General features: G+C 38.9%; 1 protein-coding gene across 11 annotated transcripts in view; it reads left to right on the forward strand.

The window, feature by feature from the left end:
* The window catches only part of MTMR3 (myotubularin related protein 3), a 79,201-nt gene that overhangs the window by 17,914 nt on the left and 47,319 nt on the right, over positions 1-13,968 (forward strand). For all 11 annotated transcript variants that reach the window (XM_060250244.1, XM_060250251.1, XM_060250254.1 and 8 more), the window contains exons 2-3: positions 10,268-10,333; positions 11,813-11,893. In XM_060250244.1, the coding sequence (XP_060106227.1) occupies positions 11,891-11,893 (3 nt within the window). In that variant the 5' untranslated portion in view covers positions 10,268-10,333; positions 11,813-11,890. The remainder of the gene's footprint in view (positions 1-10,267; positions 10,334-11,812; positions 11,894-13,968) is intronic.

Raw genomic sequence — 13,968 nt, forward strand, 5'->3', positions numbered from 1 at the left:
ACTCTGCTGCTCACTTAGATGTTGAGTTTTTAATTGTTTGGGGTCATGGTAGTGCTGTTTATAAGAGCCCCGTGGTGCAGACTGGTAAAACTGCAGTACTGCAGTCAGAGCCCTCTGCTCATGATCTGAGTTCATTCCCAGCGGAAGCTGGTTCAGGTAGCCGGCTCTAGGTTGACTCAGCCTTCCATTCTTCCGAGGTCGGTAAAATGAGTACCCAGCTTGCTGGGGGGAAAGTGTAGATGACTGGGGAAGGCAATGGCAAACCACCCCGTAAAAAGTTTGCCATGAAAACGTGAAAGCAACGTCACCCCAGAGTCGGAAACGACTGGTGCTTGCACAGGGGACTACCTTTACCTTTATTAGTGCTGTTTATATAGACCAGTATGCAGTGCTAGTAGAATAGCTGTCCTGTCTGCATAAAACTGAGCCACTAAGGTGGCTTTCACAATGCAATTGTAAATATATAACAATTATAAAATCCATAAAAATTAAAAACTCTAAACCTTCATAGCTAATAATCAGTAAGACTAAAAATCACAACCACTCAAGCTGTCTAAAATGGCTTAAAATTGAAATAAGTTCTTGCTGTAGTGAATGGATCTGTTTCTTACCATAGAGATCTGAGTAGCACCCTCAATACAAGTTTCCATTCTGTGACATTCCTGTAGTGGGGGTGATCTTCACATTGTGGTATATCTGAGCAGATAATTTTTCCTCCCAAACCACAACTTTAAATGCTAAAGTCAGGAAGCCAGTGATGGACCAATCATTAGCCTTCATCTGAACCTCAATCTTTATTTCTGTCTCAGAGCTCTTGCATATCACACCATCCTGTTTATGGATGAAAATAAGATAAAATTGCCTGAGCTTGGTTGTAGCACAGGCATACTGAAACTTGTGTACCTGATAGTGGTAAAGTAGAACAAAAACAAGTCATTTTTGAAAAAAGATGGTGGTAAAGCCATGTGTGTGCTTAAATATGTATAAGGACTCCTGTGGCACAGAGTAGGTTTTAGCCTCTACTGTTATGAGCTGAGAAGTCATGCATGGCTATGCCACAACCACACCTAGAGCTCTTCTTGTTGCTGTTCAAGTATGCCATCAGCTAACTACTCCTGCTGTTTCTGGCACCTTTGCCACAAGTTGAGCACCCTCATGCTGAAGTACTTAAAACATTTTTCTATCGATATACTGTGGCATGCTGTAAACTTTGCAGCAAGTATTTAGTTAACAAGTGACCGGCACAAATTGCAATTGCCGCAATTGTTCTGGGCTCTAATCCTTTTAACAATCTAATTAAGGTTGTCCGAATCCTACATTCATCTTCCAAAAGCATCATTTAGGATGCTTTTAGGTCCTGAATGAAAAGCAAGATAATGAAATACATGGTAGGAATTATTTCATTATATCTGCAATGGAAACAAGGCATCTCATTCTTAAGTGTGATGTCAGACTTGGGTGCTGGCCAAGTAGGAACTTAACTCATGCTTCAAAAAACTGCTGCTTTGAAACTATTCTAGTGAAAGCACTTAGGCTGCAGCAGTAGTGTGGACAAATATGCTACAATGGGATTTCATTAGCAACATAGTTAGGAATACATAGATATATATTCCAGAGGATCAGTGGTTAAACAAAATGCTTTAAGAGATTAAACAAAATGCTAAAAATGCTTACATGGGGCAGGGGAACCTTATTAGTGCATAGCTTTCACATATTGAAAAGTTTTTAGTATGTTGATTCAGAAGTTTTAGAGCAGTTTACATGTTATTTGAAACCCACAACTAGTTTAAATGTTTGGTTAGTGCCAGCAGTATATTAGATTTTGTAGTAAACAAAACTAACAAAAGTGGGAGAAAAATGAGATACAACTATAAAGATCTAACTCCACAAAAATCTGATCTGCATGGGAAGACATTTGCTGTTACAAAGCAAACATTCCTTATTCCTCCTGTTTGTCTTTTGTGCAAGAAACTCCTTTACACTGAACTAATGTGTATCTTCAATTTGGATTATAACTGTCCATCAGCCTCCTCACCCCATCCTCTCTTACCAAAGTAGCTATTCAACTTCGCCTGAATAGGGGTGGGCTGACTCAAATCAGTAGGAAAAAGCAAGACCCCTGAGGGTTATCACATAGTTTGCATGAAAATTGTACTGTTGATTGATGCAGTGATAGAGGCAGGGGTTGCTTTGTAGAAAAATAGGTGGTGGAGCTCATCCAGGGATTGTTATGCAGCTGCACCTACTATTCAATGGACAAAGTGGGGAGGAGGTGGGGGAACCCTCAGAAAGGTTCAGGAGCTGTGCTTCTGTGAGCTCCTGCTGAATCCGAAGCCTGAATAGAGGTGATTCTCTGGGTGATCCCTTTCTTAATCCTTGAAGAGAGAAACTGTCATTGGCTATATTAGATATGATAGCTCAATAGAACTTCCACGTTCAGAGGCAACAGATTGAGCAGAGAATCTTAGCAGCTCCTCTGTTTTGGAGGAAGTGTTAGAACTGATTGTTGGAAGACCCAGAAATGTAAAATTTCCAGAAACATTGAATCCACAGGGGGGACTGGGGAAAGGACAGACAGATTTCCCCCTCCCCTCGGAAATTGTCTGATTTCCCTCCTGTCTTCCCGTTTACTCCTCTCTGTGAAGCACCCTTCTTTGTTGGCTGAGCAGTTGTACTATTTTGGTGGTCTTTGTGAGGATGGCACACATGTACAGTCTTTGACTATTTAATGAGGTCTTTAGGTATGCATTTGGGCACCCTACCTCATCTTCCTACTTGGCACTGCTGTATACAAGAGCCTACTCCTGGCCCATCCTGCCTCACCCCTCATATTCCTACTCATTCTGTCTTCATTTAAGACATCCACCTTATTAAAAGGAGGGGAGAGAATAAACAATTGCAACTTTGATGCATGCAGGATTACATATTAAGAGTACTTATGTAGCTTCACTGATTTCAGTAGGTGGATATAATCTGTCACCATTCGTCTCCTGCAGCCATTGTACATCTGTCTGAGTTAGTAGCCAGGCCAATAGCAACAGGGGTTGTTTTGTAGAAAAATAAGTGGTGGAGCTCATCCAGGGATTGTTATGCAGCTGCACCTACTATTCAATGGGCAAGGTGGAGGTAGAACCCTCAGAAAGGTTCAGGAGCTGTGCTCCTGTGATCTCCTGCTGAATCTGAAGCCTGAATAGCAATATACCATCAGGACTTTTTTTTTAGCAGGAACGCACAGGAACACAGTTCCAGCTGGCTTGGTGTCAGGGGATGTGGCCTAATACACAAATGAGTTCCTCCTGGGCCTTTTCTTTTTTCAAAAGCCCTGTGTAAAAACAATGATGATGTCAGTGGGTGTGGCCAAATATGCAAATAAGTTCCTGCTGGGCTTTTTCTACAAAAAAGAGTCTTGTGCACCATCATGAAGGAAGTCACAGTTGAAGCTGCCTTGTTCTTGAAGATCATAATAAATTCTGTTTTCTTCACTGTTATTGAAATTTATATTGTAAGTTCCAGAAGCGGGTGCCCATCCCTTTCCTCTTCTGTAAAGCAGTATGCATAGTCACAGGGCCATATAAACAGAAGTGAGAAAGAATCTCATTTTAAAAGCCTCTTATTTGAAAACATTAAAATGCTTGCTATTTTATTTTTTGTCACTTATGCCATTGTATAATCCTATTGACTTCACAAATAAAGTTTATTTTGGGGGGGGGGCAATGCTTGCCATTAAAACCAAAATGAACCTTTTTTCTTAAAGCTGGGTAAACATTCATATGGTGCACTCAATAAATCCTTTGTAAATGTTGTGAACTTGCATTTTGGTATTTGCATTCTAGTAGAACATGGGCTGTTTAAAATTTTAATTTAAAATAACCTGAAAAACAGAAATTTGATATTGAAATGGTGGTGTTTTTAAAAAAACACTATAAATCATTAGTATGGCTAAATATTCCTGTATACATTTTTTTATTATACTTGTGTGGTATATTAAAATAATTATTGTAGAAAATTTGTATACATTATGTTCTGCATGTATACATTTTGATTAGAGGATTCTACAAACACTCTATAAAGCACAGTCTGTATATATATTCTTTCCACATCAGCATACCTGTACTCATGTAAGAAGTGAAGAAGAAACAGGAGCTGTTTATTTCATTTTGTGAATTTAGATGTGCTGTGTGTGTAACACATTTCAATACTAGCATTGTGTAACTTTTGCTAAACTTTTAAAGAAGGTATTTATCTCAAGCTGGGAGTGTAGTGTGCGTTAAGCAGAAAATAGTATGTTAGGAAAATAAATTCAGTTTGAGCATGTTGTTATACATCAGCCTTGTAAAAAGAGGAGCACTCTTATAAAAGCCTATTTGAACATGTGGACGGGCAAGGAAGTCATCGGTTTTGTACAGAAAAACAAAAATTAGTGGGCAGGAGGAAATACTGTTAAATGCTATCAGCAAACTGGCTTAGAAGTATTGCGTTTTTCAACATATGACATAGTCATGTGCCTTGCTGCTGGCTTGAGATAAAGGTTGCAGTATAAGGGTGTTTAACAAACCTGCAGTGCAGTTCTGTGAGTATTTACTCAAAAGTCAGTTGCACTGTGTTCAATGACTCTTACTTTCAGGCAAGCATGCATAGAAGTGAATCCATAGAATACTTTGAGCATATTATACTTGTGATACTTGTTAGCTCAAAACTGGTTCCTGACGGGCTGTTCAGACAAATAAAACATCTAAAAATAACAGGGATTTGGCTTGGTTTTTAACAACTCATTTGGGATTTTGGGCTGTGGTTACCAGTATCTATACTGTAAATGCTTCTAAACAAACTCTTAAAAGTTACTCTGTTTTGGTGAGTGTTTTCTTTTTATTTACCTTTGTACATGAAGTACTAGAAGTAGCTCAAGACCATCAGACTGCTGAGGCACTATCTAAAAGACTTCAGAAAATACTTCACCTTCTGTGTGCAATGAAATCTGGAGTAGGTCTCATGGAGTCTCCCATTTCGTGTGTTACATTCATTGTATGATGGGTTGAGGTGTCAGGAAGTATCATTTTAATACTGAGCTTCACTCCTAATCTTTCTGTGCATGGGGCTTGAGGTACAGAGTGGGGAATTGCAGTAGGTCCAAAGATAGTGCCCTGTCCAATGAGTTTGAGGCTAAGAGAAACTTGCACGTGAGATTTCAAGGCCTGACCAACTCTTATGATCACACTATTCAGATCAGGGGCTGGACCAGACATAAATGAGACTTTGTTGGGCTGGGCTAGGCCATGTTTGTACCTCTTTAAGATTAGATAGCAGAGATATAACCTTTAGAAGTGCTACCTGTTCCACATGCAGGGCAGGAGAGACAGCCACAAATTAGAAGTCTCAATGTGTGGATGAGACGATGGTGTAAGGAGGAAGGATTTAAGTTTGTTAGGCACTGGGATGCTTTCTGGAACAAGCGGGAGCTGTACAAAAGAGATGGTCTCCACTTGTCCCTGGATAGAACCAGGCTGCTGGCGCTTAAAATCAAAAAGGTGGCAGAGCAGTTTTTAAACTAAATCTTGGGGGAAAGCCGATAGGAGATGAAATGTCTCTGGTTCGGGAGGGCTCATCTCAAAGAGATGAAGGGTTAGCTGTTACTTTTCTACCGGGTAATGGATCATAGTTGTCCACTGTGATGCTGACAAACAGTATGGACTGTCTGCCAATGTCTCAAGGCGGCAGGAGGAAGGTTGTGGGTCTAGCTTGCCTGGGAAATTATAGATGTTTGTATGCAAATGCTAGAAGTGTTTGAAGTAAAATTGGTGAATTGGAATGTTTAGTGTTGGGAGAAAACATAGACATTGTGGGAATTTCAGAAACTTGGTGGAATGAGGAGAATCAGTGGGACACGGTGATTCCTGGATATAAGTTATATCGGAAGGACAGGGAGGGAAGGGTTGAAGGTGGGGTTGCTCTGTATGTCGGAGAGAATATACGGTCCAGTAAGACTGAGGTCAGAGAATTAGATTCCCTTCTAGAAATGCTTTGGGTTGAAATAGAGGGCCCAAAAGGAAATTTAAGTGTGCGATTGCAATAAAAAAAGGCCAATGCCATGCTGGGAATTATTAAGAAGGGAATTGATAACAAATCAGCCAGTATCATAATGCCCTTGTATAAATCATGGTGCGGTCTCATTTGGAGTACTGTGTGTGTGCAGTTCTGGTCGCCACACCTCAAAAAGGATATAGCATTGGAGAAAGTGCAGAAAAGGGCAACTAAAATGATTAAAGGGTTGGAACACTTTCCCTATGAAGAAAGGTTGAAACGCTTGGGGCTCTTTAGCTTGGAGAAATGTCGACTGTGAGGTGACATGATAGAGGTTTACAAGATAATGCATGGGATGGAGAAAGTAGAGAAAGAAGTACTTTTCTCCCTTTCTCACAATACAAGAACTCGTGGGCATTCGATGAAATTGCTGAGCAGTCAGGTTAAAACGGTTAAAAGGAAGTACTTCTTCACCCAAAGGGTGATTAACATGTGGAATTCACTGCCACAGAAGGTGGTGGTGGCTTCAAGAGGGGATTGGATAAAAATATGGAGCAGAGGTCCATCAGTGGCTATTAGCCACAGTGTGTATATATGTGTGATTGATATATATATCTAAATAATTTTTTGGGGGCCACTGTGTGACACAGAGTGTTGGACTGGATGGGCCATTGGCCTGATCCAACATGGCTTCTCTTATGTTCTTATGTTTATAAAGGACACAGACAAACACAGTTAAAAATTAAAAAAACCTTAAAATAAAACATGCTGAAAACATTAGCACTCATTGGTCTTAATGGTGCTTTCTTTGTATCTCTCCCATGCAATTCAGGGAACTGGACAAAGGAAGTTCTGGCTCTTCCTTCCCCAGGGGACCAGGAGTGGGAGGAGCCTCAGACGATAGAAGGAAGAGAGGCTTGGCTCAGTACCTCTGCTGTGCGATTGAGAGAGCCTGGCAAAACCAGCTCTCCCTCTCCCCCCTTCCTCCCCAAGGAAGGAGCCTCAGCCAATGGAGAAAACAGAGGCTTGCTCCTGTGCAGTTGAGCAAGCCTGGCAAAGCAAGGAAGCAAGAGAGATGGAGAAGGAAGCAGATGACAGCCAGTTGCTCGGGGGCCTGATAGGAGCCCTCCCGGGGCCTGATTTGGCCCTTAGGCTACATGTTTGACACCTCTGGAGCATAATATCCGTGCTGAAGCAGACCAGTAGTCCACCTAATCTGGCATCCTGTCTCTCTCACTGTGGCCAACAAGTTACTCTGGAAAGCCAACAATAGGATTTAAAGGCTAAGACCTTCCCCTGATTTTACTTCTTGGCACTGGTACTCAGACTGAATGTGGAAGATCCCTTTAGTCACCAATGTTAGTAACCACTGATATTAGTAAAGTAAGTAAAGTAAAATTTTATTTGTATCCCGCCCTCCCCCGCCGAAGCAGGCTCAGGGCGGCTAACAACATTTAAAAGTGAACAATACAATAATAAGACATTAAAATCACATTAAAACCAATCAATAATTAATTAAAACATTTCAAAATCTAACACTATTAAATCTGGCAGTAAACATTATTGTTTGATGCTATGTCTGTCAGATGGTGTAGTGGTGGTGGATCCCTAAACCAGACCATTTTGGCACATTTTATTCACATTTAAAACAATCTATGCCTCTGGCCATTATGGCATAATCTTGAATTCCATATTTTAGTTACTCACTTGGTAGTTCCTTCTTTAAGTATTCATTTATATATGTATCCTCTTCTTTTTCTCCACAGTGGATACCCAAAACAGCTCAAAACATCATTCTCCCTTTCTCATTTTAGCCTCAGAACAAGCACCCTGTGAATTAGCTTAAGCAAAGAGAGTGCTTGGCCCCAAGTCACACAGCAAATTTATGTGATAGAATGGGGATTCAACCTCCTCTTCCAGTTAAACAGATGTTCAGGCTTCCAGTCCTTATACACTGTAACACTGGATAAAGGAGACTCGAAATACAATGTCTAGTTTTTGAGATACGGGTTTTCTAGATAAGTTCTAGTGCAAAGTATAAATACCTGCTTCCTCATTGTTTTCTTCCTTTTATTGTTTTTATTTATATTGTGTCAACAACATAGGTGGCACTTTGCAGGCTAACACAGGCAGAAAAGACAGATCTTTGCTCCCTAGAAACATGCAGTCTAGATCCTGTCAGTGAGGGAAGGTGGGGGAGAGACAAGAGTGACAGGTTTAATATACACAAATGCAGTTATACATTCCAGAGGTTTGTTTCAACTGGGGATTAGAATTTATGCCAGTTTATCTTGAATCACTCACTATATTGGTCATGTAGCAAAGATAATAACCAAGTTTACCATTCTTTATTGTATTCATTTGTACAAGTTGGAGTTGGTATGTCAATTCAGCATTGCTAGTTGACCATTCAAATATACCAATATTTAGATGGCAGCTTACTTTTTTTTTTTTTACCATATTGCAGTTTAATTTGTTAGCAAACAGAATGGTTAAAAGTAAGGGTTATGTGCCTTGCAGTAAGTGGAGGCATAACAAAGTTTCTTCCTGCTATAATTGCAGACATCCCCAAACAGAAATGTAAACAGTCATCTGTGGGCAAAGATCTCTCCCTGCAACTACTCATCTCCATCTTGCTTGCTACAAGAGCTAGGGAGCTGTTCCCTTCCTGTGCTATATTGGTTTTTCTGTTTATCACTTTTTGATTTCAACTGCCTTTAGTGTTCCAGGACAGCAGCTGAAGAAAGGAACAGTTCAACAACACAGAAACCTGACTTAATCATTAAAAATGTTATAATAATTATCATTTTCACAATAAATTCTGTTTCTATAACTAACATAATTTCAGTGAACAAAATAGGAGTCAATTGTACCTTTAAGACCAACTTAGTTTTATTCAGAATGTAAGCTTTCATGTGCTCTAAGAAAGCTTATGTTCTGAATGAAACTAAGTTGGTCTTAAGGTGCAATTGACTCCTGTTTTGTTCTACTACTTCAGACCAAGACGGCTGCCTACTTGGATATAATTTCAATTAATAAAGTAGCATTTTTCTTTAACAGAGTTAATGCTTTCAAAATCCAGTCATATCTTGTTAGCTTTACTAATTTTCCCTGTCATATCACAGTGTCTTCTAGCTATTAGCCTATGGCCTGGCGATGATCAGCAAAATGTTTCATTGCTTATTTGGGATGGTAAAAACAGCAGGTGCTCTACTCTCCATGCTCCTTCTATCTGCTGTGAGATCTTGGCTATTTGGTAGAAAAGGAGGATAGATATATTCCTGGTTACCTGTGCTCAGCTGCTTGCTTTTCATTTGAAAGATGTTCATATGCATTTGGAAGATATTCATATGTGCATGCTGTATTCTACTGAATAAATACAGGAAGTGGCATTGGAATTGCTTTCCAGTACTGCAACTAATTAGATGACTAGTCTTAAACTAAAACATTGTTTTGTATTGTATTTTCCTCTTAAGCCGCGGAGTATTTTCAGTCCTGATTCTGAATACAGAAAGTTTAGGTAGGAAGTGCATTAGAGGTTTTTTGCTCTAAGAATAAACTAGGATGCATAGATTTACAGGAGCAGTTTTGCAGTCCTTGTGAGTTGTTTCTTTCATGTTTCATTTTTTCCTCTTTTATGGGAAAAAAGAGTTGAAACCTTTGGAGATGTTTGAGAGGAAGATTAGAGAGATCACAGGAATGCTTGACAGTTGAACCAATTGAATGTAAAGCAAAGCACTACTCTCCCTGATCACTTATCTGTGTTTTTATTTTTTATTTTTTTCAAAGCATGTTTTCAAGAATTTGTCTGAAGCTGTATAGATTAGAAACGCTTGGGTTTCTCTAGATTTTGAACAAACAGTTGACTAGCACTTTAGTCTTCATAGTCCAGGCTTTACTAAGATTCTGGCTGCTTGGACTTCCAAAACTCTTAATAACATATGTGTGTAGAAAATGATTTCACTTGTATTTCAGTGTCTGAAAAATAATTTAAAGCCCAGATCATACTTGTAGAAGATTCAAAACTCTTTCATTGCTTTACAGGGTTGTTGTTTTTTTAACTTGATGAATGAACTGAAGGAGCTTGTATAGCTTAATTTGACTGCTTAAACGCCTTTATAAACTATGTAACTTTATTTTTATTTAAGAATTTATATATCATCTGGATCAATTAATTAGGTTTTCAAAGTAGCTCGGTCAGGTAACTACCACTACAGTTTGATTATAGTATAACTTCTTTCCCCCCCAGCTTGTAATGTGAAAGAACATCTGAACAACTTTTGACCTTTATTTGAAGGAAGAGTGTTACTAGCTGGTAAGTTGATAGATGCCAAGCAAAAAAAGAGAGAGGTTAGTCTCTTAAATTATGTGGAACCTATCAGTCTGTTTAAAGAGCAGGTAGATTTTCACCATCTTCTCATCCAGTGATATGGGTTTTCAGGAAAGCTTTCTGATGCTGTGAATTATGTGATTTGATTTAGAATATTTGTTTGACTTTTTTAATGACTAGCATGCATTCTCCCTCAACAGGCACACAAAATATCTCATATTCAGAATTTTAAAAACTAAAAAATGTAACCTATCTCAATTATATGTGCAATATAAATGTCAGAAGTTTTCCAGTAACTACAAAGAGTTTGAACAGAAATATTTGTTCATAAGGAGATTAAAGTAAGGGCACAATACGGTTTTAGTATTATGTTCAACACATTTCACAGTTTTATGTGGAGATTATTTTATTAGAGTACCACTAATAATAACAAAAATAGACTAATTTTATTATATTTATATTATTTATAGTCAACCTTGCTTACCGACTCTTATGGCAGATTACACAGTGGAGGTCTAATATAATCAACTGGATGGGACATCCAGTAAACAAAATGATAAATTTAGACTGCAGAAATCTGAAAATGGAGCTTGAAAGAAAGCATAAGCATTAACCAATTAAACAATGCAGAAACTACACAAGAGAATCATACTTATACCAACGGGGAGTGGTATTGTATAGTAGTATAGCCCATAGCCCCCTATCCCTTTACCAAAATGTCTTTCTGAAACATTTTGTTGTAATACTGCTCCAGTTACCTGAATAATACCTGCTTTAGGAATGCCTAAGATGTGTACACCAATGGGATTTCAACCATTTACCCCTGAGAAACTCCCCCTACCATATGAGGCTAAATTTAAACCCACCCACCCAAATTTTAAAAGCTGTTTACTCTGTGGCATGGACAGCTGACTGAGAAACATAAGCCTGAATCTTAATTATATTAAAATTGGTAATTCTAAGGAGAGCCTGCAGCTAAATTGGTGACAGAGAGCTTGCAACTTCATTTTGTAAGTTTTACTTCACTTGGTTTGTATTTGTGTATGTTTTGTTCTGTTCTGTTTACTCTTTAAAATTTACTCTTCCATTTCTGTTTAGTCTTTAAAATTGCAAGGAACATTCAGATGTCACAAATAAACTTGGATTCTAAATCTCAATTAAATCTTGGTTTACAGACTTGGTTTGTAAGAAAAAACAACCTGCGGGTTGTTAAACTGCAAGATTCAGGCGGTTTATGATTCAAATTATAGTTTATAGAATACTTCATGTAATTTCAGCATTGGACATGATTGGAGAAGTGAGGGGACCGTGTGTGCCCAAGGATGTTGACTTGTTCTGATCACAAAGTAAAGTTTGTTTGTGACATCTGATTGCAGCCTAAATGAATGTAAACTACATATTTGCTAACAGTTGGTGAATTTTTTGTCATGTTTCCCCCATCTTCTGGGTTTTTTTTCCTTCCAGAACTTGGCTTTATATACAGTGCTACAAAGTATTGCAAATAAGGGTGACGAGGACCTTGCCTCTAAACCTGGCTCTGTCATGGTAAGCATGTAATTTTTTTTTCAGTACTGATCAGCACAAAACAGGTTGAAGCATGAGAAAGTGGGGAGTGGCAGCCCTTGGATACATATGGCAGATTTTGTCCAGCTGTATTAAACCGAGACTATGTTTCCTTTGGGAGATACCACAACTGTCCTTTCTGTTTGATGTACTTAAGTACATAATATAAATATGTAGATGCCAGTTGCAGTGGTCCCCTGCGTAAGGGATTCAAGTTAAATCCACAGCTCTTCTACAGTACAGTATAAATGTATTTTTTCTCCACCATTGAAGTGGGGCATTCTATTTGAAGTAGTCATCCTTGAGTCTTAGAGACCAGGGCTTTTTTTTCTGGGATTGCTTGAGATATGTGGAAAACAAAAGTCTGATTTTATAGGTTCTGCTCACTATTTGATGCGCTGAAATGGTTTTGTGGGAGAGCCTGTTCTTCCTCATTCCTACCAGTTTTGTTTTTTTCCCTGTTTCCCCCTTTATCTTGAATGTTTTAGATAAAAAGGCAGGTAGACTCTTCCTAAGAAACACTATAGCAGCTAGACCAAATCAGTGTAATCTCTTAATCCCCATTTTCAGAGTGAGTCAGAGTCAGTGAGCTCTGTACATCATCAAGCCTTTTTTCCTGTGTTTCTGTTGAAGGAAGGGGATGTAGGTGGAGCAGGACACCTATCCAGTTGCTTCAGGATTTTGGATAAAGAAGACGACGACTTTGGATTTGTATCCCTCCCCCAACTCTGAATCTCAGAGTCTCAGAGCGGCTCACAATCTCCATTACCTTCCTCCCCCACAACAGGCACCCTGTGAGGTGGGTGGGGCTGAGAGAGCTCTCACAGAAGCTGCTCTTTCAAGGACAGCTCTGCGAGAGCTATGGCTGACCCAAGGCCATTCCAGCAGTTGCATGTGGAGGAGTAGGGAATCAAGCCCGGTTCTCTTGGATAAGAGTCCATCCACACACTTAACCACTACACCAAAGTGGTGTACTTTGTAGTATATAAACTGTACCAGAATGGTGTAGTAAATAAACTGTATCCTTTTTGTCACCGTCTGCTGTGTTTGTCTGTGCCATAATTTAACCGTTTTATTTACTTGGTTTGAATCTCATCTTCCTCTCTGATGGGAACCCAAAGCAGCTTACTTCATTCTCCTCTCTTCCATTTTATCCTTGCAACACCCTCTGAAGTAGTTTGGGCCAAGTATGCGACTGGCCCTTAACCGTCCAGCAGGCTTCAGTGGCAAAGTATGGATTGAATTTAGACCTCCCAGAACCTAGCCCTGCACTTTAACCCTACTGTAATGTGCTGAAGTGTGATTTGTCAAGTAGTTTGGAATTCATCCCTCTTGTTCATCTTAATCCTAGGAAAGATCGGCAGTTTATGTGGTAATTTGCATGGCTTCTGAGGTTTTACAGCACTGTTCTTTTCTCATATATTCCCAGTCTCCTGGCCTTGCAGCTCTTGATGCCCTTGACTCTTTCTTACTTAGTCTTTTACCCTCCTTTCTAATCACAATGTGTGAGTCTAGGGAAAGACTTTCTCTTGTCTGTTTGTAATTGATAATGATCCAAGTTAGAGTTATTTAATGTGGAATTTCCATTGTTTTTTGCAAGGTTGTCAGGATTTGTAAATGATATCAGTTTAGCAGTTACATGCATACTTTCTGGGGAGGTGAGCTGCCAAAGTTGAAGAACCTGTAATTTGGAGGAAGTTATTCCTTTTATGTTCTGATGATATGCTACAACTGAAATGGAAACTTTATTTTTAGTTAAAATATAAGTTAATTTGCACAGAATTGTATAAGACATTTAATGAGATTTGTTGCAAGAGACCACTGACAAATTTCACATTGTGACTTTTCTAAAATGGAGTAGTTTTGAACTACAGGTTGAAAACTTATTATTTGACTTCATGTGAATATATAATCTGGCTTCTAACAACTGTATGACGTAAATGAAAGCTGCTGTCTTCATGGTTAAAAGTGATGTAAATGAAAACTGCTTCCTTCATGGTTAAAAATGAAAGATATGTAAAATAGCGTGAATGTTTCTATACATTTGCATTTAGTTA

Source organism: Heteronotia binoei, chromosome 11 (assembly GCF_032191835.1).
Source record: "Heteronotia binoei isolate CCM8104 ecotype False Entrance Well chromosome 11, APGP_CSIRO_Hbin_v1, whole genome shotgun sequence".
NCBI classification, from domain to species: domain Eukaryota; kingdom Metazoa; phylum Chordata; class Lepidosauria; order Squamata; family Gekkonidae; genus Heteronotia; species Heteronotia binoei.